General features: G+C 38.1%; 1 protein-coding gene across 2 annotated transcripts in view; it reads left to right on the forward strand.

The window, feature by feature from the left end:
* The first annotated feature begins 3,408 nt into the window (after positions 1-3,408).
* Positions 3,409-27,074, forward strand: part of LOC141790338 (ADP-ribosylation factor-like protein 15) — a 97,165-nt gene continuing 73,499 nt past the window's right edge. The window contains exon 1 of one of the 2 annotated variants that reach the window (XM_074670158.1): positions 3,409-3,792. In XM_074670158.1, the coding sequence (XP_074526259.1) occupies positions 3,781-3,792 (12 nt within the window). In that variant the 5' untranslated portion in view covers positions 3,409-3,780. Of the gene's footprint in view, positions 3,793-11,371; positions 11,573-27,074 lie in introns of those variants that run through there. The other variant, XM_074670157.1, reaches the window with a different exon arrangement.

Consider the following 27,074-nt stretch of genomic DNA (forward strand, 5'->3'; position numbering starts at 1 on the left):
CGCACGTCCACCAGGCTGAATAATCGAGGGCGGAGCTACAAGATGCTGCAGTCCACCCAGACAGCACAAATCAACCGCCTCCAAGGGCTGCAACAAAGCTTCTCCTACACTTGTTGAGTGCTTCATAACACCAAACATACTACAGACCAGCCTCACCAGCTTGTACGGACGTTTTGTCGTCACCAGGATGACTTGTACTGGGAGGTCGTTGATGGAAAAAAATGCAATAGAGTCAGCTTTCCTTCCAGCAAACTGAAACTCAAATTTATCTTAAAAACTTGGTGTTGTTCTTTCAGTTTTCCTTGAAATAATGGTTGTTTTAATTGAATGATTTTGGAAATTGCAATGAGTAACCATATCTTACGTTAAGACACAGTAAATCTGGAAACAACAAGCAGTATTAATAAAATGAAATAATACTCTTTCCATTCAGTTGATTTAATTTCTTTTCCTGCTCCAACTTCTTTATTACAAAAATTGACACTCTGAGAAAGAGGTCAAGAATTAAAAATGTGTTAGAGGACCTTTACCAAAGACAGGGAAATACATTTTGACAGTTATTTAGAGCAGAGACCCAAAAAACTTTATCCAAGCCCCACCTAGTTTAAAAATACTACAACAGCTGCTGATTGAAGTCAGAATGTCAGGTTAACCTGGATTCCTGCCAGCCTTTGTCATCTTCCGTCACCTGAAAGGAATGTCATCCAAAACATGCTGATATCATGCTGACTAATGCACAGCATGATGGTTCAACCCTTAAACTGTTTGAACTTCTGAATGATTCAGTTCATTGTTTCTTTTAACTACCCAGTATTATATAAGTTATATCCCATAATAACAGATCCATTAAACCATCAATTGGACATGAACAGTTGAGTGTCCATGCTGGTTTACTTGTTTTTCAGTGTATTATCTGCAGCTACCAAGAACACCTTATTAATAACTCTTGCTTATGTGTGATAACTTTGATACATTAAACATCGAAAATGACCCTTTTAAGGAGAATGTTGGTCATTTGAAAAACATATTATTCAACAACAATAATGATTTTTTTTATTTGTAAGATTCATATCATATCCTCAACTGTTGGTTAAAATTCTCAGTAAAAAGCAGTTTGTTCACTTATCACAACATCACAGTTCATCTGAGTATTGTTTCATATAGTTGAAAAAAGATTTAAGTCAGAGTAAGTTATTGATTTTATTGTTGAACTGATGCAGTAGGGATAAACATATTTCAAAAGCCTTAGGCTTTTGCCAATAAAATATGCAATGAATTCTACCTTAAGACACAGATGTCCTGCTATCTACATAGTTTATTTTCTCTGAGGGGATTATGTCTGTCAAAGAAACTGATCCCTTCACATAAATATATGGAAAGGCTTTGCATATATTTTTCCTTATTCTAGACTTCCACCCCCTCTTAAAAAGAAAGGAACATTCACAAAGAAGTTAGACTCCTACGCTTATTATAAGTTATTGTAATCAAAGTTATTTACTCTGACGCAGACTAGCAACCACCCACAACGGGTTTAGGTGTCATGCTATGAAATCAACAAGATATTTCCTATGGGAAATATGTAAACTGGAAAACAGCATGGCCTTTTCATTATGCTGCCCTATTTTGTCTGGTACATACTGCCCCCTTGTGGTTGTAGTTAGGACTTCATTTACAGAAAGGGAAATGAGCATCTGAAGCTTTAACGACTTTAATGTGTGCAGGAATTTTATTTATTTATTTATCTATTTATTTTTGTGCTTGCTTCCAATGTAATTATAACCTGTGACTCATATAAACCACAGGTGCAGTTGATACAGCAAACAAGGCTCAGGTGGTCCCTGACTCCCTCTACGCATTTTTCAATTTCCTTGAAAAACTACAAATATGATATGTGTGTATGGAAATAAACGTAAGGAACTTTGGAAAGAGCATCTTTTTCATTTTTTTCATCTGCTTGGAAAAAAAAACACTTTGGAATTTTACTCAAGGCCACCAGAGGTCTCCCCTCTCACATTGGACTTGGAGGAGGCTTGAGCCTGAAGGAGGTAAACACTACCATATTCAGTTCATACACGCTTGAATTTTCTGCATACCACTGGTAAATGCAATAAGTCCTCCAATGTCTTCTCAGCATCCTCCATACCTGTCACAGCTCTGCAGAGAACATCCAGTTCATCCTCCTCTTCACAGCGTTCAGGGAGATTCCTTTATAGCACGGCATATGAAATATTAAAGAGGAGTGTGGTCTCCAGGGAGCAGGATTACTTCAGTGTGCAGCTTGCATCACATTAGCAGATTTGTGATTCATACACTTTCTCCAATCAGGAAGATGATATTCTTTTTATTGTTTTGTCTGGGTTCCCTTTTGATGTCTAACATGTTATATGTTGTCTTGTTAAGTTGGTCTCATCATGTGTGGCTCTAAATTAAATTGATGGTTGCCTGTGCAGACTTGAAGTCATATTACACAAACTAGCTTTTTTCCTTGGTGCTGCATTACTAATAATATACTCAAAGGCTTGTCAGTGTCAGTTAAAATGTCTTTTTAGAGCCCCTTTTCAGAGAGAAGAAGAAAAAAATGCATATCTCTTCCTCATCCAGATTCTTGTATTTGTAACATGTGTGGTCAGGCCTTCGTGCTTCAGAGGAACTAGGCTTTGACTTTGAAATGTGTTTGTACAAACTGTGTCATCCACTTTCATTCATTATGTATTGTGTAATGGATTACGTCAGAGGCAGCTGCATTTTGAGCTGCTGCAAGCTTTATAATGTGGAAAAATGCATGTGCATGGGGGCTTGTGGTCTTAATCTCAGTCTGGTGTTGGTTTACTAATTCAAGGAGTCAAACAGAATTAGTATGGGTTTAACAGAGTTATCAAGATGCAATACAATTTGAAACAACTAGTACAATCCTAAATATATTGTTAAATCCTAATTTCAGAATCCTTCACGAATATGACATAATTTTGAAATAATATTAACAACTTCCTTCAAGGGACAACTTAGGTTTAATTTTCATAAAATGTAAAGCTTGAGATATATTGAATTGGAATTAGATAGAATGTTCTGGTATTTTTTCTTCTCCTAAAAATCTGTGTCCATCCAAGCCCTGGGATATGTTAGGGTTTCAATTTTTTGATCTGTTTTGTGTTACACAATTGATACACAGATGTACTTAACTCATTATTACTGCAATCTGAGACTAAACATGTGCTTTTGCTATGGATAACATTTTTTTTAACATATTAGACCCCTTGATCGTTTCTATTATTGAAGATAAAAAATACATTAAATCGTCTAAAACTCGAACCAAACTAAAATCCCGTTTGAGAAAGGAATCCACTAAGAATGAAAATAGCCACCATGTGTTTGGTCATGTGACCACGCTACGTGCGCACGACGACGTGCGTGACGTAGCGTTGTAGGCTTCGCCAGTTTCCTCAACCAAACACTCAACTGATAATTGTCTGATAAAACTGGAAGTCAGCCGGTGGACGAGGGGCTTCTGTATTCAGAAAATATACACGAAACCTGTTGCCCCTGCCGTTACAAACAAATTCAGTCGTTGGTGCACTCAGGCTGGTCGTACTGGCGAAGAAGACGGCGAAAAATCCTGCTTTTAAACCCAACCAAAGGCTGCTTTTTATGTTGCTGTGGCTGACGAAGGCGGGGAATACAAAGCGACGTGTGGTCAAATTCAGTGAATTTTGGACACATTGAAGCAAAAACGGGATTACTACAAAGCCAGTTCGTGCTGCAGTGACTGGTCAGCGATAGTACATGGATTATCTGGTGAGTAAATGAACAAAGTCCTGTTGTGTAGCCTATTCTTATTAAAGACTACTTTTAACGTGTGTTTTGTTACCGTTTGGACTCCTAACCAGTCTTTCGGGTGTGTTATTATTTACAATAAACCAGCTGAAGTATCGGTTGTTGTTTTGTGCTAATGTGTCAGCTCTAGCCTGTAGCATTTGCCTATCAGTGTTGTGTGAACAAGGTCTAACTGGTTGACCCAGACCCCCCTCTGTTTATATGTGAAACAGCTAGCCATCTAGCTACACCATGTCAGCTGTGTTATGTGGCAATTCATTATTACTTCTCCAAACTCACTGCTGTTTACTCTGATTCAAGCTGTACTGTGTGCTGTCGAGGCTACTCTGACGTGAGACTATACAACTGCACTACTTTGTTTATGCTTTTATTAATAATTGTGACGAGAAAGAATCATTGCTGTCCAGGCAACTGCACCAGTTTTGGTCTGGGAGATTATGGCTTTTGGGCCTTTGCCCACATTGTAGGGATGGGATGGGTGCTGCTGAAAAAGTGTAACAATAGAGAGGAAGCTGTAACTGAAAGCTTTCCCTGGGAATTTATAAAGCCAGAGGAAAAAATAGTTCACAGACATTGTGCTGGTCATTTCTGGTAGGGGGGACAGAGTGACAGTGTGAAATGAAGAGGGACTTGCCCACCCAGTGTTATCAGCTTGTTTACAGTGGGCCTCCCAAGATGTGAGACCTAAGAAGAACTTCGAACTTTGGCTTCTTCAGGACAGTTCTTGGATCGACTAACAAGGTCCTTTCCTTCAATTGGCACCAGAATAGTTGTGTTATACTTTTACAGACTGATGTAAGTTGAGATAGTCTTTGACTTCCTGCCTTGGAGTCACAAATCCTATGTGGAACAAAAGGAAAACAAAGTGGTGCATTCATAGAGTACATGACTAATTGTGTAATCCCAGCCAATGTTAGTACACAGTTTCTGGTATCAAAGGTAAACACATGAGGGGTTGTTGTCTAAAGGAGGACACTTGTGACTCAAGATGTTAGAAAACAATGTCATTCTCTGAGCTCTTTTCTTTTCCATAATCTGCGTGCACATCACTCACATGTTTGGTTTAGTTTTTGACCATATTTAGTCCCTCTGCATTCTGAGTAGGAAATAAATCTAACTAACCTGCAGGAGGATTTAAGACTTTGTGTGACAAATAGTTTTCTGTGGAAAGCACAGCTGTAACTCCGCAGACTGCTGGAGCCCTGTGCTTTTAGGTCACACTCTCAACAGGCGCAAGGCCTCCTTACATGCTGTGAAACACTGGAGACCTGGCACAAAACACAACCCAAAACTTTGTCTTCCCTCTTTATATGAATTAATAAAAACTTTTCTCCTTAATTAAAAAAATGCTCTTGGTTTTTCTCTTGCTCTTCCTGCTGGGTAAGGTTTGAGATCAACTAAGAGGTAAAAGAGTATTTGGGTTAAGCAGGAATGAAAGCATATCATTATTGCACAGCTCGGTAATAACTGTGGTTTAAATTATGACTGTTTGGCTGCCACTGGAGACGGATTCAACCAGGAGCTGCTGTGTGTTGAAGGACTGTCTTCCTGAACAGTCAGCATGGTGTTAAAAACAGCCACACAGGGCTGCACTACAGAGGAATTTAGTGCTAGGTTAGCTGTAGCCATGAAACAATCTTCCCAAATTACAAATGCATCGTGTGGCCAACTCTTTGACCCTAACTTGTTTTGGTCTTATGAACAGTATGCCATTTTTAAATAGGTATGTGCTGTGTATATGTCTTCATGACAGACTTTCACAGATATAGAACAACAACTGTGCTCGATTTTTATATCAAACATCGACTACCAGCCACAGACCGTGAAAGGGTTGTGTGGTGTGATGGGTGTGGGACACGTCTCTTTTGCTAACAAACTGGACCACACCTCCATTTAACCTGCTATGATGAAATGTCACAAATAAAAGGTAATTTTCTGAAACAGTTTAACTTTTACACCTTAAATTTTGTTATCTTTTCAGTCAAACAGTTCCATCTCTTCAAACACTTTCCAGCTTGGATGCTGGATACTTCACAGCTGATGCACATTATCCTCAACCCCTTACCTATCTTCTGTATTGTCCATGATGATGCTTAAGTGTTGCTAACATTACTTGCATGCTAATAGTAACATTTTATCCAAGATGATCCAAGATTCACAATATTTCTAAAAAGAATACATTAGAGCTGAAACGATTTCTCGAATGATTCGAGGTACTAGATTACAAAAAAGTACTCAAGTAATTTTCTCTGCCTTGAGGAATCGTTTAATTTCAAAAAAGATCAAAGAGTGGTATTTCAAATAGAGCTGAGGCCATATTAAGAGTGTTTTCAGACCCCTCAAGCTACCTCTTATACAAAATAGCAACTAGCAACAAATCTAGCTTCTTTGCTGGAGTTTGGAGACTAATGGGTCATTCATTTGGGTCCGCAACATTTGATGAGATGTACAAGGCACAAAAAATGTGTCAAAGTGTGTTTGCAAATTTTGGAGCTACCAAAGCAAGTGCTCTTACTGACATGCTCTATCAGAAAATTCTATTTCTTAAAGAGAAAAATTTTCATATGAAAATAACTGCTCTTTAACTAAATAAAAATGTATTTTATCTGATTACTCGAGTGATCGATGGGATTTTCAGTGGGTACTCGAATACTAAAATATTCCATAGCTGCAGCCCTAGAATACATACAGCAGGCATCAAGTAAGATGACAGTAATTCAGCTTGCATGACTATAAATAGTTTCACCTAAATGGCTGACTAAACACCTGCTTTCCCCCTGGTAGCCTGGCACCTGTTAACTGTTTACAAAGGGTTAAATATACATTTGCACCTCCTTTTGAAATCTTTTCAAAGGGGTTGTTTAAGAAATTTATGAAAATGTAGAATTCTTGGGACACAGATCTTGTAAAGAACAGTTAAAAATGATTAAAACTTCTCAATTTTTTATCTGCAGTTTGTTAGCTTGACATCTTCTCTATAAAAAAGTAGCCTCAAGTGCAAAAATCATGAAACTGTAAATGTAATGTGATAGTTCCCCTGATTAGCCTATATGTAAAACTAAAGTGAAAGCATTTTAACACCTGGTGACGCTATCTTACAATAGGCTGTGCATTTCCAAGTACATTTTTTTAGCTGGATCTCTCTGCTTCTTTTGTGGCAGACAGCAGAGAGACAGACAGGAAATGAAGGGAAAGAAGAGAGGCCTGGCATGTGACAAAAGTCCCCAGCCTGAATCAAACCAGAGATGCTGCTGTCATGTTGTGTATCTATAAACTATTTGGCCATCCAGCCTCTCATTGTGAACACATAATGCAGAAAAGATCTGTACTTTATGAGAAGAAGTGGTTCCAGCCAAAGCTTGCATGTGCTTTCAGCTGACTTCAGAGCAGATCTCCCTTTCAAGGACACTCACAGCAGGCAGTAGCAGATCGACTTCTCACCACTGAACACAGAGGAAGAGAGCTGATGGGAAGTTCTTGGCAGCATCTGAATACAGCTTGTTAGCTTATATGGGATACAAGGCTGGTGTACTTTTCCTCTCAGTGGTGTCCCCTACCTGACCGTGTTCCACACCTCACTGCTGCTGGTCTCCAAAAATAACCTATTGTATGAACACAACCACCAATCCCACAAACAATCAGCGTGTACTTTTATATGTGGAAGGATATAGGTTAATCATTGACTTTCTCCTTTAGCAGGTTTACTCAGGTTGCAGTTTGAATGGATGTGATTTGATATTAACCTCGAGTTTGGTCAAGCTGGTCTGGTTTCTCAAACTGGCCTTTTTTATTGAGGAGTTTGGCCCCAAGCTGTAAGGTGAAATACCTTTCTGAGCACTACTGCATTCCTGAACCCAAGCCCCTGATGTGAACCTGCTAGCAGCAGGTCAGCCATGTTTTTGTCTGCTTGCTGGCTCATTGCAGTGATTCCCTGGTGTCTGTGGAGAGTGCTAGTGAGTCAGCATCTTGTGCTGGAGCTACATCAGTGTTACAGTGGGAGATAAGGGAGTATTTATGGGATTTTATAAAGCTGTTATCATGATCAGGCACAGGCACTTTAAGCTCCTTTTGTATCAGCGTCCACATAGCTTTATGGACCACCACTTAAAGGAGGCATTAGTGGACTGTTTTCCCATTTTTTATTGCATTTCATTTCCTTTGCTTTCCACTCTCATTGCATTTCCAGACTGGATGATCAAATATAAAAGAATACAAAACATCCCTAGGTTGTTTTATTTGAATAGTTGTGCATCTATAAAAGCTATAAGCAGGCGTGGCTTGATAAGCAGAGCTTTATCAGCGTCTTAATGCTTTCACAGCAAAGTATATTATCTAAACCCATTGTGGAATGAATGTACTCCTCTAGAGCTGGACTTGTAGTTTCTCTCTTATTTAATTTCACGAGAATATATTCACGTTTTAACTGTTTTTTTATTTATAACACTCCCTTCCTTATTTTGTTTTTAACTTTCTTTTTAAAAAAAGATAATGTCTAACAAATATGCCACAAAGTCACTCAAATGCTCTGGTTTTTAACCTGTTAACAAACAAGAGCTTTTGATTTGGGAGTGACAACTTGGGGGGCATCAAGTTGGAGTTTTTGAGTTTTAAATAAAATCTTGATTTCAAATATGCACGATAATGGATTTTTACCGATATCCGATATGCCAATATATCGAAACCCCTTTTGACCGATACCGATAATCAAAAGTTTGTTTTTTTTTCACTGTAAAGAAAGCTAAGTCTATCCTGTACTGAAATTTATATGTAACTCTTATTGTGAAGGTCTTATTTGTAAGAAACACACATAAAACAAGACAAAAAAAATTTGATTTTACCATAAATAAGAAATGTATTATTTTTTCAAACTCAAGACATTCAGTATTGAAATACAGAAAAATAATTTCTTTAGATCACATGAACTTTAAATGTACAATGCATTTTTAAACATAACCAAGTTGCATTTGATTATTTTAGAGCTACTGTAACAACCTGGTGACAGACACAGAGCTCTGCAGTGCAAATAAATGAAGTGCTACATTTCATTAAAGGAGCTTATTTTCCAGATGGAAAATAATAATAATGCTAACTGAATAGCACCTTATCGGCTGTGCATATCGGCAGAAATTTTCATATCTGCCGATACCGATAAATGTGTTTTTAAGCTTTTATCAGCCGATACCGATATTGTGCCGATAACATCTTGCATCCCTACATTTTATTTTTTTTCAGCAGTTTTTTTAACTAAAATGTTTTTTTTTTTTAACAGAAATGTTTTGTAAAATGAAAAACTACATCACTTATGGGATTGAAAACATGAATCAGTGTGAACAGTTCTACATTATTTCATTATACTGTCGTACAGTGTATATGTGATAAAATCCAAGCAGCACAACAAATATGAGTCACCATCATTTTTTTGTGATGATAATAGGTTCAACCATAACATACAATAATTCTTAAAGAATTACTTCCTACAAGTGTTGAATATGAATTCTGTTATGATGTAGAGTCTAATGCAGCTCCATTTTGCTCCTGACCAAGGTTTAAATAGTTTTGGATTTTTCATTATAGTTTAGTTTTAGTTAGGTTTGATTTTTTTTTCCCATTACAGTTTAGTTTTAGTTAGTTTTGGAGCGAGCATTTTAGTTTTTATTTAGTTTAATTTTTGCAACAAGGCTTAGATTTAGTTTAGTTTTAGTTTTTTCATACCTTATTAACCAGGGGCAGGATTCAAAAAGGTCAGAGTAAATATTTTGTCATATTGTTTATTTTCATGTCCAACATAGTGCTCACTGCTCAGTCAATGCTGATACTGAACTGTTGGCTGCTGCCTTAAACACGAGAAAATAATATAAACTTAATATAAAAATATAAACATGAATTATATAAAATAATTTTAACATGAATTAAATAGAAATAATAAATACATAAATTATATAAAACAATTTAATATGAGCTTTAATAATTAGAAACTTGGACTCTGTAACAATAAAGTCAGACTCACATGAAATTAAACTATTACAGATGCTCTGATTCATTGCTCCTCTACGTTTTGTTGCAGGACAGCACACAGCCAGTAAGTGCAGTAAACAAGCACGTCCTAGTACGTCGCTGTGATGGTGCCGTATGGCGCTGACAACTGCTGAAAACTGTCGTAAAATTGGTTGGGAAAGTGCGTTGGATTAATTTAAATCCTAAAGGCTATTAATATTGTCAAAAACTATAACTAAGGACATTTTGTCTTTAATTCTGGTTATTTTCAGTTAGTTTTGTGAACACAAGATACAGTTTTAGTTTACTTATCATTTTTGTTTTCTTTTCTAGTTTTTATTAGTTTGAGTTAACTACAATGTATTTTAAATTTTAGTTTTCCTTTTTAGTTTTGTTAACTATTATAACCTTGCTCCTGACGCAATGTTTGTCTCACAGCATAAGCCAATGTTCTTTTTCTTTTACGCTTAGATAGCAGATGAGTGTCTCATCCTTTTTGTTTCCAGTTTAAAAAAGTACAAAATAGCTGGACAGAAAAATGATGTATCTTCTGGGCCATTTCTACAGAGCCAAACATTTTTTGTCCACATTTTTAATATGAAACATACATTCAGATTTTTAAAAATCTCATTCTTCATTATCTAAAATTTGTTGTATTTCATCAATTGGTAAAAAACAGAGCTACAATGTACTATATATAGCCACTGGCTGACTTGCTCTGGAATTATTTGCATACGGCTTAGTTCCTAAAAAGTCGGTGGACCACATGTTGAAACTGGTATGTAAAACTATATTTTGTGAGGAAATGGCAAGTGACAGAAGGGACCTGTCCTTGTGTTGATTCTCTATTTTCAAACTTTAGTTGCTGCAAACACACCATAAGGAATCCAACTTTAAACCAGTTGCTACAACTGCCCCTCAAAACATTATTTGGTGTTGCGCACAGTTCAGTGATGCCTTCAGTCTTGAAAAGCTGTATTTGACTTTAAATCTTAGCTACCTGTTGATGTTATAAGTTTTAAAGCAGCCCTATTATGTTACAGTATTGTGTGTGAGTGTGTATGTGCAGTGTGTCAGCAACTATTACTAGACAGGTGGTCAGACCAAAGCAGCCGATCTGAACGTGACTCACCTTTCTGCATGAACAGACCAACTCCAGACAAAGCTTCCCACAACAGTTGTTTAAATCCCCTTGGCCACTGTGAACTCAAGTGGTCCAAGTCTTCCTCCCTCCATGTACATCGAGAGCAAGGGTTTCATACCTCATGAAACTGTGCGTACAGTAGTGTGTGGGCGGGTAATGGTGACTAATCCAATTTGTAGTCTTATTCTCGATCCCTAGTTGTCACTGAGCGCTTAATCTCTTTGTAGAGATTCTCACAAACTAATCTCAAGCTTGTGTCTGTCGACTGATCCTCGTGGCTGTAGTTTTTTTTATCTTTGAAGAATTTGAGGAGTAAACAAAAAACCACCTTCCTGCTGGTCTTGCTCCTCTACGTCCTCATAAAACCCTGCTGTAAAGCTCTGCTCACCAAAGAAATGGACCTTTTGAGCTGCTGACAGTGAGATGACAAAGGGCTGGACCCATGTTGATGACCTGACGCTGTTTTGCTTCTGATCCTCCTCCATCCATTCACTTACTCCAGAGGCTTGGCTTGTTTGTTGCTGGGGGTTACGCTTGTTGCTGAGCACAATGTCGGAGCACATGCAGCTCTCCCTTGCCTTGTGCAGGATTGGGTTTTACACGGTAAGGAAACACACGCTGCTATCTGTTGTGCAGGGAACGGCAGGGATGTGCTGTGTTTGAAGTGTGTGTGCGTGTGTGTGTCTGGATTGATTTCTGTCACTTTCACTGTGCTTTAATCTTTCCTTGACATGTTTTGATTCTGTCCATGTAACAGCGGCTGCTGCTTCACTGTTGCCTGGTCACTAAATGGAGAGAGTGCTCTGGTTTCATTTTGGTGGGTGTTCACGTAATGTTAAGGTGGAACAGGTGGATGTGTGTTCTTTGAGCTGGAGATGAAACCTGCAGAGAACAAGCTGTTATGAGTACTAGTTTCCTTCAGAACATATAGATAAAGAGATTATCTTTTTCCTGTAGCTCCTAGCAACTGGCTCGGTCAGCGGTTGTAGATCAAGCTGCCTTGAGACCTGAGCAGTTATGAATGGATTAATAAATATCATGCTGTAAGGATATGGTGAAAATAGAGCTGAAGTTGTTCTGTCTGTGTTCCTGCAGTGACACAACAGAGAGGTAAAAAAAATAAGTGCCCTCTAAGCTTGTAGTATGCGCAGTGATATTTATCTTAAGTGTACAGTTAAAATTGAACAGTGTGCGCATGAAGTGCATTTTTTTTAGTGATTCAAAGTCTCACAAAAAACACATTTAGATGTAGTTGTATTTTAACTACTGCTGGTGACTCATGTTGCCAGTGCTCAGATCCTCTGTTATTCCCTTACCAGCTCATCTCTCTCAAAGAACATTAACAGGGAGGCTTTTTGAATATTTAACACAAGGCTTATCCAGCATATGGCAGTCTTGGCAGGATCATGGGAAAAAGTACAAAAACACCTGATTGTAAGGACTGAGGAGGAATAATAATAGTTGCAGGTGAGAGTAAAATCTAGCTATTAATCCCTGCTAGCTCTCCTGAGGACAGTGTTTATCCAAACAATACCAGCAATATAGCCAGAGCCATGCTACTGAAGAAAGAAAATAACCTGAAAACACAGAACGCAGCTCAGGTAATGTAGAGACATTTCCTTTAAAGATTGTCTTACCGTAAGGTGTAATTAGTGGTGCTTTGATTAGAGGGCTGTTGTGACATTTTAAGTCAGTGTATTAGGTTAGGCTTGTGTCTATGAATGCACTTGCTTGAAAGAACAAGTAGGTATCCAGCTCAACTCCATGGTGAGTAAATGTTTCCAGATTTAATTCAGGGAAATATGCAACAGTAGATAAATCGATAAATGAAAAAGATCATGGGATTCAGCATTGACTTATCCTACCGTGGTGTAAAACAGATAAACTGAAATCTCAGAAAAAACAAATGCTGGTCACCACTCAACTCACTGACACTTTGACACACATGTGCTCAAAGTTAGATCCCCTTTATCACGTTGGCTGGTTTTCGGCTCCTCACTTGGATAAAAGCGACTGCCGGATCACTGAGTGCTGAAACAGAGGATCAGTTTTAGTATCAGGGCTACCACAAAGTTCAGACGAATGGTTGTTTTTATTGGCTGGTGTGACCACTGACATCCAACCCCCTGCTGACCGAGTCACCACAGTATCCTGTACATCAAACCCCAGCTTGGACCACTGATGGGACCCTATCCCAAGTGTGTTTGCTTGTCAGCTGTAAAAATGTAAGACTGAGTTATGATGAAATGAAATAAGCCAACATTTGGTATGTGACGGTTTTATCGACTGTAGTGCTGATGATGAAGAATCTTATTTTAGCTAAATTACTTGCTTTTGCTTCATTTTACACCAAAAGTATCTGTTGATACTTTTTGTCTTTGACTCTGAACCAGACAACAGCAAACTATTCTTTGTCTGAAAATAATTTGTACTTTTAAAGCTTTGGACTCCTTCTGAGTTTAATATACGCTTTAGTGACATGTCATGGTGGACCCTGAAAATATTTTTTATTGGAGAGAAATTTAGACATTGTTCTATTATTAATACAGGTTCAGACTCTGACTTGGCTTAAAAATTTCTGAGCTTCTTCACTCTATATTTATGTGTGGATTCTCATTAGACTTGAGTCAAATGTCAAAATAGTGAGATACTTGTTCCCAAAAGAGTCCTTCCAATAGCAGGGTGTCCGCAGGGTCTTAAAAAGTATTAAAAGTTGATAAATCAATTTTGGTAAAATTAAGGCCCTTAAAAAGTATTAAAAAGTCTTAATTGTGGTTTTATGAGGTATTAAGTTTCATAGGTATTCAAGCTTTGACCCAAAAAATATCCATGAATATTTATTTTCCTCCTTGCAACTGTCCCCTGATTGGGACATTCAACATTCAGCCGATTAAGTTCTAAAATAGAATAGACTAGAATTGAAAAGAATAGAGTTACTTTATTGATCCCAAACTGGAAAATTGTTGTGTTAACAGCAGAAATAGATGGAGTCAGTAGAAAAATACAGAAATAAAAAGAATAAAAAAAAACAAAAAAAAACATAAAGACTCTAGTGACAATAAAATACAACAATAACGATTGTAAGCGGTATAAACACCAGCTATAAATTAATGTCATTTCTAGTTTGATAAAGATAAATTAGATACAACATTAAAGCAAATCACACAATCTCCGGCACATGTCTTAAATTTTAAAAATGATTAAATAATTTCTCATTTTCTTCAGCAAGTTGGCCTTGAATAACTCCTGTATCCTGTATGTTGTGGGAGTGTCGATAAACCTGCCTTTAGTTTAATTTGTTCTTTCAAGCTTTATTCCTCTGTAGCTTACATCATTTCTGTAAAAATGTAAACTACAACTGTTAAAAAGTGGATGCCAACAACAACTGAAAGTTGCGATGAAGTCTTAAAACTTTTTTAAAGGTTTTTGAAAAAGTTTTTAAAAGTTATTGAAATCAACCCCAGGATTTTAGCATATACCCTGAATAGTCTGGGAGTGATTCCGTTTTTGATAGACTGACCTCGACAAATCACAGTCCACTGAACTGTAAGCTGCTCTGTGGCCGGCACGTGTCATCCCAAAATTCTAAGTACACCTCAGGGTGACGACAGCAATGCATAGAGATGCCACATAGGGACAGCAACAACTGTGATTGGTCACTAGTTTAGTCTCTTTTTAGTCACCGATGCTAGTTTTGAGATGAAAGACAACATGAACCCTGCACAGTCTCAAATCTCAGTTGTATTCTTCTATCCATGATCACTTGTTGAAGCCACTCCGACTCAGAGCTGCCTACGTCAGCGTGTAATGTAAATACAGCAACTGCACAGGCTAGTCTAATAATTCTCAACCCTGTCTTCATATACTGACCTTTAAACCCCAGTATTAGGTTCCTCCAGCACCCAGAGTCCTTCTCTAAGTATAAATCCAGCTAAAACGCCTGTGAGATCTCTTTGGTTAAGTTCTTGGCTGCAGCAGGTGCCATGTGACAGAAGTGCAAATGACCATGAGTGTGAAGCCGTAGCTGCTGCTTTCTAGTCTCTATCTGTGCTGGGAATCTTGACCATTAAGGGGTTTAAGTGATCATGTTGGGCACTACATGGTCACCTCATTATGTTATTAATGGAGTGTAAAATGGCTGCTCCATGAATACGGCTCTGACCCCCAGGGCGAGGCCAAATCATTCAGAGCGGCACTGAAATCTGGTTCACGCTTGAATCAGAAAGAAACACCTCAGAGTGTGCGTCTAGGAGAATGATTGAAATTAAAATGCAAATCACAGCCAGATTGAACATTGCAGTTGGGTTTTTTGCAGCCTGTTTACTAAATGTTCAGAAACATTGTTTTAGTAATTTATTACTATCTTTTTTCAGTTTTTACAGTTCACATCCTTGAACATATTTTTTTAAATCTTCATTCCAACAGAAGCACTAGGATGGACAAAAACAGTCCCATGTTGTTAGGAAAAAAATGTTTTGTGTTCATGTATTACAAGGCAACAATGCTTAACATTTGGGTCAAGGTAGACAAGACTGCTGTTCACATTTTTCCTTTCACAAGACGAGTAGAACAGCAATCTGTCTGTGTCATTTTACTTAGTCCATTTGTCAGTCACTTGCTGAAGGCTGTATTTAACACCTGAGTAGGCAGAGCCTGTGAGGATGTTTTGTTCCCTCTGTCTCCTGGGTTTCTGTGCTCGATTTTACCCTTTTCTTCTTACCACCAGCTTGAGAAGTGTTAGTCCCCAGCATCAGCTGTGAGCTGCCACCTCCTCCTGTTACATGTCGACATCGGTTCAGAGTCATATTCTTCATCATTTCCAGTAACCTCAGCATGTCACCAAGCTTTAATCCCTGATCAACCACACCTCATAACTGCTGCAGTTATCTTTCACTCTGCACACTTGTTTTTAAATCCAGCTGAACTTTAGTCACAGAGCCTGATTTGGGATTTTCATCTTTGTTGAGAGATAAGGCAGGCGAGCAAATTTATTTATATAGAACACATCCCACCCTAAGGCAACCAAAAGTGCTCGACAAGGCACACAGGCTGCAGACAAGAAGCAAGTTCTGAAAAGCAAGCAGAAAAACAATGTGAAATCAATAAAAACAATAAAAAAAGCCTAAAAAACATAGAAAACTATCAAATACATTTGATTTCAAAGAAAGGATCCTTATAGAGTTGGTCTTGTAAAACCTCAGCTTCACAGCGTAATAAGTGTAAAACCTTTGCACCGTGTTACTGTTTTTGAATAGATAACTGCTACACATAGCTAAAAGGCTTCAAAGTTCAGAAGACGGCACGGTGAAAGACAGTCAGAGGAAACGGAAATGATTGACCATGAAGCTCAGTGCCGTTTCATGGTGTCAGGTTGCTATTTAAGTTTGTAATATCAGTTTTAAACTGCAATAACTTGTCTAAATGTAATGGATTAAATGCATTAGGTGTCAATGGCCGAGATATTGGCAGAAGCAGCAGGAAAGACACATATTTACCTGGTAGAGCATCAAAACATTAACCAAGTACTGCTTTGTGTGTGTTCAAATTGGTGGGAGTACATTTTCATTTCATTCTGCTGTCAACAAAAAACTGGTTTTGGATTAAAATGGTTCATAACTTATTTTCAGTTAAATTTAAAAAAACAAAACAAAACAATGCAGTACATTTCAGTCAGAACGCCAGCTATTAAAGCTCTTATCACAATAATACACCCCTGTTTCTTAAGATGTACTATTTTATTTTTTATTACAGAAAAAATAGCATACTGTTAAACTAGTCAAAATATAGTAGTCAAAAACACACGCACGTACACACTTCTATTATAAAAACACTGAAAAAAGGTTAATGTATACCCTGCAATCAATCAATCAAAACAAAAACTTAATAACATTGTCTTTGAAAGGTATTGGCTGATGTCCAGCAGATAAATTGATATTTTTAAGCAACAAAACACCTTACTTCTATTAACTGGCTGACACGTCTTCTTGTTTTCAGGCGGAAGTATTTTTAGCTTTCTTATCTCGAGATAGCTCACACACAGGATGTAATCCTCTCATTATGTTAAGACTTTATCTCACTGATCATAACCCAGAGTGTGTACTTAACTGTTAAACACATACAGCGGACTTATCACTGACACAGAACAAAGTACAGGAACTGCTGGACTTAAATGATTTACACAGATTCATTTTTTTTTAAATATTATCTTTGTGTGTCAGAATTCACTGAAATTTGTGCCTAAAAAGTTTTCTGCTAGTGGAACTCATAAATCCTAAAGAGTTTTTTCCCTATTATGTCAGAAAGTTTCTGCACAGTAAATAAAGCTTTCTTCCCACAGTGTGCGAGCCACATAAATTTCCAACCTGCTTCCGTGCTTTTGAAAGGCAGGATGGGAGCAGCCATTCCCCCATCCTGGGCTGTGAATATCCCACACTTTAAAATAACCACAAGACCTGATGATGAGTGAGAGATCGCCAAGGGTCATCCACTCACTACCAAGTACTATTTCCTAAAGCCTGGTGCCAGTTCCTACCTGTTTTTTTTTTAGACACGTCAAGGCCATTTTGGGTAGGAATTTGGCTCTAGTTGTTTGGAAACAACAAAGAATAACTTCCTGTTCAGGATGTATTGGCAGACAGACGTCACATTTGGCCTTTATGCACCCGTGTAAAAGAAACTTTAGGCTGATTTTGTCCAGGACTGCATCCTTTTCCATCACATGTTTATGCAGTAGTTATGCTTTGCGAATTTTGGTGCACGTAGTAGCCTTGAGCGATTGTTTTTATAGTTTTATTTCTATGAAGGGAAGCTTTTGCCAAATTTCAGCTGTCTAAATATGCCTCTGTTCTTCACACGCAGGGAATGAAGAGAAGTATAGCTGAGGCAAGCAAATGTACAGAAAAAGAACAAAGCAATTAGAGACATTTCAAAGGAAGCGGCAACTGTTGTAAAGGGATACGAGAGAAAAACTGTAACTGAAACAAAGAAAGCAGCCAGAGACGGTAAACTACAATTAGAAAGGAGGGAGATAGAGAGGTGGTGCAGCAAGCTAACAGTGATGGCTAGACACAGAAACACTGGACAACTGGAGTGTTAAAAACCAGAGTGTCCACAGTCTGTAACACAGATCTCTGCTTTTCCTCTCAGTTCTGACAGTTCGCACGCTTTCATATATGTTTGCTGTTTATATAACATGAATGTGTTCTGTTGTCCTCCTTCACACTGCCCTTGAATGTGAAACCTCTCCTGTTAGTCTTTTGTCTTGTGACGCCTCAAAGCGTCTTCAGTTGTACAATAGTCTTTGTCCCCGTGACACGACAAGGACCCATCTTCACACAGAGCAGAGGCCTGACGCACATGTTTAATATGCTTATCCACAACACATTGTAATACATGAGTGGGCTGCATCTCCTTTAGTAATCCTTTGAGCCAGAGGGCCTCCCTCTTTTAACTACCAAATTTTTTTTAGCCGCCAGGCAGGGTTGGTCCAGAAACCAAGTGATATTAAATGTTTAAAGGCAGTCTTTGGCTATGTCTGTTAGTGGATATCTAAGGATGGGTACCGAATTATGTACTTTTATAGGCACCAACCAAATTCTGTCTGTAGTGCTGAGTATGGATTCACATAAAACCAAATGGTACCATTTTTTGGTACCTTAATGCATCCTTGTGACTGTGAGGGTGTGGAAGAGTAGGTGATTTACCATACTGGACATGCACTTGAAAAAACTGAACTCTTATCAAGTGGTTTTTTTTTTTTTTTTTTTTCGGTAAAAAAAAAATCTTTTTAGACTGAGTGTGAGCCACATTCACCTGACCAGTCAAGAAAAGTGTCTTGTTTCAAGTTACTCAAGACAAAAAGGAGATCTAAATTTCTTGTAACAAGTCGAGAAAAAATCTGCCAGTTGACCAAGAGAAACGTTTCTTGTATTAAGACATTTTTCTAGTTTTAAGCAAATTTTTGAGCAAATTTTTCTTATTCTGTTGGCAGTTTTTTAAACTTGTTCCAAGCAATTCAAACCTCATTATTGTCTTAAAATAACTGGAAACAAGACACTTTTCTGGACCTACAAGGTAAATATGGCTCATCAAGTATAACAAGGCAATTTTTACATAAATTATGACAAAAACACTTGATAAAATTTTGTTTTTTGCAGTGTGAACACAGCACTGCAAGTTTATACATTGAGAATAAATATGATAAATTGAAAAAGGTTGATTTTGTTAAACAAGTATCTATTACCACATAAACACACAAAAGTACTGGCAATTGGTACCGTTGAGTACCCATACCAGCTGGCAGGTACCGGGCATCGGTATTGTATCGTTTCAAAAGTGAAAGGTACCCATCCTTATGGACATCTAAGAAAACATGGCAACTATTCTAATTATTGATGGCTCATTGCTTTTATTTCTGTTCTACCTAAGTTTGTTGATGTCTTAACTGAACACAGTTGAATTTTTAATGCAACAAATAGCATTGATGAGTCTAGTTCATTAATCCCAAAACAGCTGGAGCTACGAATTGAAATAATATTTTTTTTATTCATAAAAAACAGCTGGTTATTATCACAGCCCAGAAACTGCTCCAAAGATTCATCAGTTAGGAAAACAACTTGTTTTGAAGACTTAGAAAAATGATTAAAAATGGGCACTTTCTGTGTAAATGTTGATATTCTTGTTTGTGTTTTTTACTCTCTAAGGTGGATCATGATTCATCAAAGTATTTCATCTGTTGTTAGATTGTCGTTTTAACCAGCACATGAGAACCAGTCTTGCTGTTTTTGTACCTTTTTTTAGCCACACATTTGGTTGTAGCATCTGTTCTCTGTATAGATGAACATTTGCCTCTTTGTGCATCGAGCTGTTCGTCATGTGAAAAACCACAGATGCAAATGTTGGCTTGTTCTGTCTGTAGCAGTCGTTTTGATAGAGACTTTACTTTAATTCCCTCTGCAGAGAACAATTTTCCACCTGATGCTTGACACTGACAGTCAGCCCCACAGTCTATGCAGTCTCTAAGGGACTCTAATTGTGACAATGGAGCTGTGGCAGATTGTGCTCCAGTTACTATTCCTGACAGCTCTATTTCACAGCAGCATATAAAAGGCATTTCAACCTGTTCAGCACAAGCAATAAAATGACTCTCTGATTTATTTTAAGAGTTAAATCAGATCTAATGAGCATGTTAAACCATGCTTTTATACTAATGTAATTCCTGGAGACACAGTAGTTGAGTGTAAGCATCTATTTGTCGTATTTTCTGTCTTGACTGTGAGATGAACTGATTAGATAACACTTTGTGGCTACATCAGTGTTGAGCCTGTTCCAACCCCCAGATGTAATCCTCTTTGATATGAGTGATGAGAGCAAGACCCAATCCTGTAAAAAAAAAGAAAAGAGGGTTTCCTCTTCCAATTTTTTTTAATTTTCTATGACAGCGAATATTTTTGGCTTTATGTGTAGGAAGTGTGGCAAGATGTGATGTTAGCAGCTGTGCTGCTGATCTCTGCAAGGACATGCCCAGATGCATACGCCCACATTCAATCATTTATGAACTGTAAGCTTCCTTCTGGATGTATATTTAACTTAGTGTTAAAAATAAGCCCAACACTGACAGTATGAAGTCTTCTCAGTAGTCTGTATGGTCATGCTGCAGGCCCAATTTTACACGGATATTTGTGGTCAGAATGAGGAGGATTGATGCTTAAGTCTATGTAAAGTATCAAGATTAGAGAAGTGTTCTACACTGATGTTTGAACTATTCAGACTGTTATTTTCTGGTGCTTTAATCAGATTTTAGAAGTTTGTTTATATTTTTTGTCAATTTTGGAGTGCTTATATTGAATCTTAAGAAAAACAGTTTTTTTGTCAGATTTTCTTAAATAGGATAGGAATTTTAGGAATACAGTCGTGTCTGTCAAATCAGCGTCTCCAAACACAACAAACGATTACAAGCCGTCCAAAATGACATGTATATTTGTGACCAGTGCTGAAAATGTTAAGGTAATTATTGATAACTATCTTTTAGTTCATTTTTCTTTGATACTTGTTCAACCAGGAATGTTTCCATTGATGAACAAAATCTATTTCCAAGGCAGTCCTGGTCATGACAACAGTAAAAACAAAGTTTCACGCTTAAAACAAGAGAAACAGACAATAACAAACCAAAACAAACCCCTTTCATTTGTATATCCTCTTTTGTAGTTGCAGTGGTGGCAGTGAATTAACATTTTGTCTGTCCTCACAGGGATCTGCAAACCAAACATGTTTTACAAAATATCACTTCTAATGTTTTTATATACTTGAGACATGTTTAACAACAGCATTGCGAAAGTGAGGAAAGGATTGTCTGAACTGCTTTGTTTGAGTGAGCTGCTGGCTTTAGGAAAGTGTAATGGCGCCCTCTGCTGTTGTTAGATGGACACTTGTGTTTTAAAGTTGGGAAGAGGCCGCTCTGAGCCAGCTAATCTATTATATAGCTTTTACTCCAGGCTTCTGTGGCATTCTGTATAATATACACTGCATACCATCATGTGGTTTGTTCCAGTTGACTCCAATGGCCTATTCCACTAAGAACCTTTCAGCTGTTTCTTTTATGTAACGAAATGCAGGTAACAAGGGAATGTTAGATACAGCATTCAGTAATCATCATCTTAGCTCCCTGTTTTAAAAAGATAGGTATCCAGGCATATCACATGTAATGCTTTATTAGAATGATTCTTACTGTGTAAAGACTTCTGACAGTCCTCAAGTCAAATCAGCTCAACACGAACAAGGGGAATTGATAAAAGTGCAACTCTGGAGCTGTTTCGAACTTCTATCAACATGTGGTTTTTAGTTATTGGAACACAAATGGGTAGCTATAAGTACAAACAATCACAAACAAGTTTAAAGAGGAGATATCATGCTTGTTTCTCCTTTTCACTATGCCAGACTAGGATGCATGTAAAGCATTTCTGCCCTCAGTACAAGTCATTTAGTTCCCTCATTGCCCCACAATAGCGTATCAATATCCTCAGTTTAGGCCATTCTGAAGATCTTGTTGAAACGCTCCGTTTCGAGAATAACCTCCAGTAACCTCGCAACTTCACAGCCCTTTGTGCTCTGATTGGTCAGTTCTATCAGAGGGGCGGAGGGGGTACAGCCAGGGGGTGGTTTTTGCAGCATGGCAGTATTTACAAAATCGCCACATTGGATGAGGCAGACCGAGCAAGTTTGCTGTTTGCCAAAACTTCACCGTAAGGCATTGATAACACTTATAAAATGGCAGAGTGTAGGATACGTCCTTTTGTACTGGACCCCGAGTCAGACAGTCCAGCTCGACACAGATCATCTCAGGACGCTTCAGTGTGGTGAGTCAAACCGGTACTGTAACATGTATAGTTTATACGTTTACACTCGGCTCTTGGTGGGTGTATTCCTCGGTGGCGGTTGTGTGACTGACATCACAGAGGAGGAGCTGCTTTATCAGATTACTCCAATAAAAAGAAAGGATCCTTGTGTCGTCACGACAGTCGAAATCTCGCGGCCAACTGGCAATAACCTATTTTCAGAGGCATCAAATCTCGTTCTTGGATATCAGAAAAAATACAATATCTCAATTTTTGAAAATTCAGGGGGTGTAAGGTCTTGTTTATTATATTATATGTAAGTATTAAATCGGGGATCAACATGATATGTCCCCTTTAAGTGAACTGATGGGAATTATTTCTCTGTATATTTTGTGGAAGTTGTGTGTTTATGACTCCCCTTAATGAAATCTTAGTATGTAAAGATGCAAATGATACAGAAACAGAAATAAAGATCATATCTGAAGTGAACACTCAAAAAAGCTACCAAAAATTGTCACTTCTGAAATCCATTGAATTACAGTAGCTTAGATAGTTCAAAATCACCTCAGACAGTGGAAAAGAAGAAGAAGGATTTCCATCAGTCATTTTTGGTTGCTCTGCAAAATATAGCATCAAGTGTAATCCTCATTTTTTTTTCACTCATTAAGTTCCTTTTATACTTTTAAACATGTGGTTTCCAACCCTCCTCCCTATCTGTCATATAGACTGAATTTAAAGAACAGTGCATTGTTTTAATAGATGCAGATTGACACGTGAATGGCAGAATACCAATACAAACTCAGATTTGAAAGACGCCTGCACAGTGTTGGTATTTTTGTCATCCTTTTTTTTAGTAGAGAGGTCAGAATTTGATTTTCCATTTCTGCTCAGCCACTTAAAACCACTAAGGCAGTGATTTGATTTTGCCTTTGTTTTTTGAAATAATTTTTATTAAGCAGAATGTTGAAAAACTATGCACCAGCTTTAAAGAAGGATGTTTTGACAACAAAATAAGTTTCAAACAAATTTATAATATTGAAAGTAAATATTAAAATTATACCACTCCCTCCAGTGTCCTCAGGGTGGAGCCATATAGTCACTGATCAGCTCATTGACTCAGCTGCAAAACTTACTACCACCTACCAAAGTTTTCAGACCATCTCTTTTCAAAGTGAACTAGTTTGATCATCTCTTAGATACTCACAGAAAACAAACATAACCCACTGCACAAATAGTTGTGATATGAACTTTATCATTACAGACTTTACGGTGTTTTATTGAATTTCATTAACTTCATATGCACCCTGCAGAGTAAATGGTATCCTGTTGTATTCTGGGGTTAACTAATGTTACTGAACTCTGTGAAGGAAATTCCATCAGTCTTTTGGTAGTATATAATATCACAAACATAACTGTGGTTTGTTTTAAGATACATTAACTATGGTGGTCACAGGACCATATATGAAAAACCTCTGGGCAGTTATTGGCTATGTGAAAGTAGAGGATCCTTTGTGGTATCTGAGGCCATGTGTAATAGCAGGCAGAAGCCACATCAAAGACGTTCACAGTTTAAAAGGTTTTGTCTGGTGAAAGTTTGCTTTCTTTTGTTCTGGCCTGTTTATGATGTGCAATCATTTTCACTCTTGTAAAGTGAGAGTGAAAGGCTACAAAAACATTTGAAAAGTTTCCTTTGTGTCATCCATGAGTATGCACTGGAAGTATTGCAATAAAACCTGTAACCCTCAGGTTTTTTTTTAATAAGCCTTTTTTCCCTGGGCCCTGATCCATTTTCACATTAGTTTTATAAAACCTGATTGACTTTACATGAGGTTTTAAAAACAGTGGTCTTTGATTATGACTTTGAAAATAACCACATTTCCCCCTAAACTTTCATAAATCCAGATCAAGTCATTTAAGTTCATATTGGGCTGTTATTCAAAACCTGTGTTTGCTCAGCGATCCTCAACACTAGGCTCAACACCAGTTCAGGATCTGCCAAAGAAACAGATTACACTTTCCTCTCAATTTGTAACAACAGCTTTTTAAAGAGTTGAACATCACATTCTCTTTCCAAGTTACATTTCTCCAGATCTCCGTGGCACACTCCCGACCTTTCCCCGTTCACCTTTCAGTGACAAAGAACCATAACTGGCAGACTGGATGCTCTCTCTCTTGGGAGGCAAGCCTCCAAGACAAGCTCAGAATCAGGTTGCACTGTGTAATGTCATAGGTAGGCCTGTGATGGATCATGGCACAGTTGGCCTCTGTCTGTTCTTTCCTGTCTCTGTCTAAGTAAACGTTTCCCTCTGTGCTCAGCCGTGTATGAAAGCTCCTTTGCGCAATACTGCCATAGGCACATCTATCCATCAGCCTTGGCTCTTACACTCTCAGTGTGTGTGTGTGTGTGTGTATGTGTGTGCACACCTTTCTCCTACATGTCTGATGTCCATCTCTTCCAGTAAAGTATGAATTTGTAATGCGGGGCTGTCTCTTGTTCTGGATCAGTGCAGGCTGCTGCACATGGTGTTAATCTGCTCTGTTTTTATTTGATCATTTATTCTCCAGTTCATCAGCAGCAAATCCAAAAGTATTGTTTGCGAAATTATTTAATAATTGGCAGCAGTCACATTGTAAAGCTGAGTCAATTGAGGTAGAATTAGGGATGGGTACCGAATTACTTGGGTACTTTTTTAGGTACCGACCGAATTCTGTCAAAAGTACCAGGTACCGATTTGTGTAAAATTAAAAGGTACCATGTTTAAGTACCTAAACACATCCTTGTGACTGTGAGGGAGTGGAAGAGTAGGCGATTTTCCATGCTTGACATGAACACAGCATTTCAAGGTTATATATATAAGAATATATTTGTTAAATTGTAAAAAATATATATATTTTTATATTGAACAAATGGATATTTTTTACCACATAAACACAAAAAAGTACCCAAAATTGGTACCGTTGAGTACTGGTACCGATTGCCAGGTACCGGGCATCAGTACTGTATCGTTTCAAATGTGAAAGGTACCCATCCCTAGGTAAATTACTGATATTGTTCATTCTGACGACCTGCCTTGACACTGATGACTGTGTGTTTATGTCAGTGTGATCAAGAATACAAGATGTTACCATGGTTGGTTGTCTGTGATGGAGTTTTATGAAAGCGTCAAAAACTCTGACAGTAAGACAATGTTTAGCCATCCAGTAGGGGTCAGAGTGATACAGAGCAAACACAGGGATGGACTTTGTAAAGAAGGGATTTGCAATTCCTAAATAATTATGATTTTATCATTTTCAGACCCAGAATACCCCTCAGCGTACCTCTGTATTAAATCTGTGATTTCTTGAAGAAAATTAGATGATCAGCATGTGTGTGAGAAGCTAAATAAGTTATTAGCGTGATACTTGTACTATAAACTGACTCTTATCCTTGTCCCTGTTAGGAAGGAGGATGGGCTTGAGTGATGTGTTACATTTTCATCCCTTTGAAGTTGGAAAGACATGTGGAGTCCATTGGTTTTAGAGTCAAGCGCTCCCTGTGTGGGATTTAGTCGTACAGTTTGTGTAGTGGTAGCCAGCGCACACGTGTTTCTGTGCTTCAGCCCATGGCCCTTTCTATCTTCACCATCTTTCACACACATGTACCGTTCAGCCAGAGAGTATTAGGTCAGCGACAAATGTTTTGTGGTGTCGGCCTCGCACTCCAGCGCCATGCGTTTGAAATGAAACGACGACTTTGAGGTTAAAGTGCTGACTTTCATTTTTAATCTAAGGACGTTTACAGGCCGTGTGTGGCCACGGCACTTCTCATACTATCGTCACTGAATGATGGGGACATAAAATATTATTGTGTTGAGTAGTGCTTACAGATGCCTTGTGGTACTTGGTGTCTTTTCTGGTGCGATGCTGTGTTGATCTGTCTCTTTATGATCAGTGTCCTGAAACTGGAAGACCCTGACCTGACATCTAAGACATAAAGTTCACCTTATATTTGTTTATATTTTAAATAAAGATTCCTGTAGTACTCATCTAAGACTCTGTCATCATCCACTCTGCATGTGGGCACACAGTCAGTTTGGTGCAGCTGAACTACACCAACCTTTATTACGCACTGGGACGAGTGAAGTTCCCCCTCTGCTACTTGAAGACAGCTTTCCAACACCTGTTTAGCATTTTTCTAAAGAAAAACAGTCATACAGGCATCATCACTCAGTGGGACATAAGAGCATTTCCATACCATGAATCAGGAGTCGAATTCTTCAGCGTTTAGACATTGTTGCAAGATGTTCTCATATGTATCAAAAGAACATAAAGCACCTGTATCCCACAGTGAAGAAATGCAGTCCTGCTCCCAGAGCTTTTCTTGGGTGGGTTTAGACGGTGGAGGCAACAATCTGGTCCTGATTTACCATTACATAAGTGCTTTGAGAGTGTTGTTTTTGAAAAAGTTTGCTTTGTGGGGAAAAGAACTTAGGAAAATAAAATAACAAACAGGCGAAGAGTTCCAAAAGCAAATGCAGGATGTAAACAGTTCTCTGGGTGGTGTTTGATTGGTTTTCACTCACAACTGGGGCCGTTTCCTCCATCCATCCCCCAACAAGCCCGTCTCCACAACTAGCTGGAGGTTAACGGGTTTAGATGGAGGGTTGAGGGGGGAGCTGGTTAAAATTGGTGCCAAAACAGTCTTCCTACAATGAAGACGACCCCCCCCAAATGGTGGGTAAACAATATACCTGAAGCAAACAGCAGCAGGCAGTGATAGAGGCGTTAGCCGA

The sequence above is a fragment of the Halichoeres trimaculatus genome, unplaced genomic scaffold (assembly GCF_033239565.1).
Source record: "Halichoeres trimaculatus isolate MK-OKI-2021-1 unplaced genomic scaffold, fHalTri1.1 fHalTri1_scaffold_5, whole genome shotgun sequence".
NCBI lineage: Eukaryota > Metazoa > Chordata > Actinopteri > Labriformes > Labridae > Halichoeres > Halichoeres trimaculatus.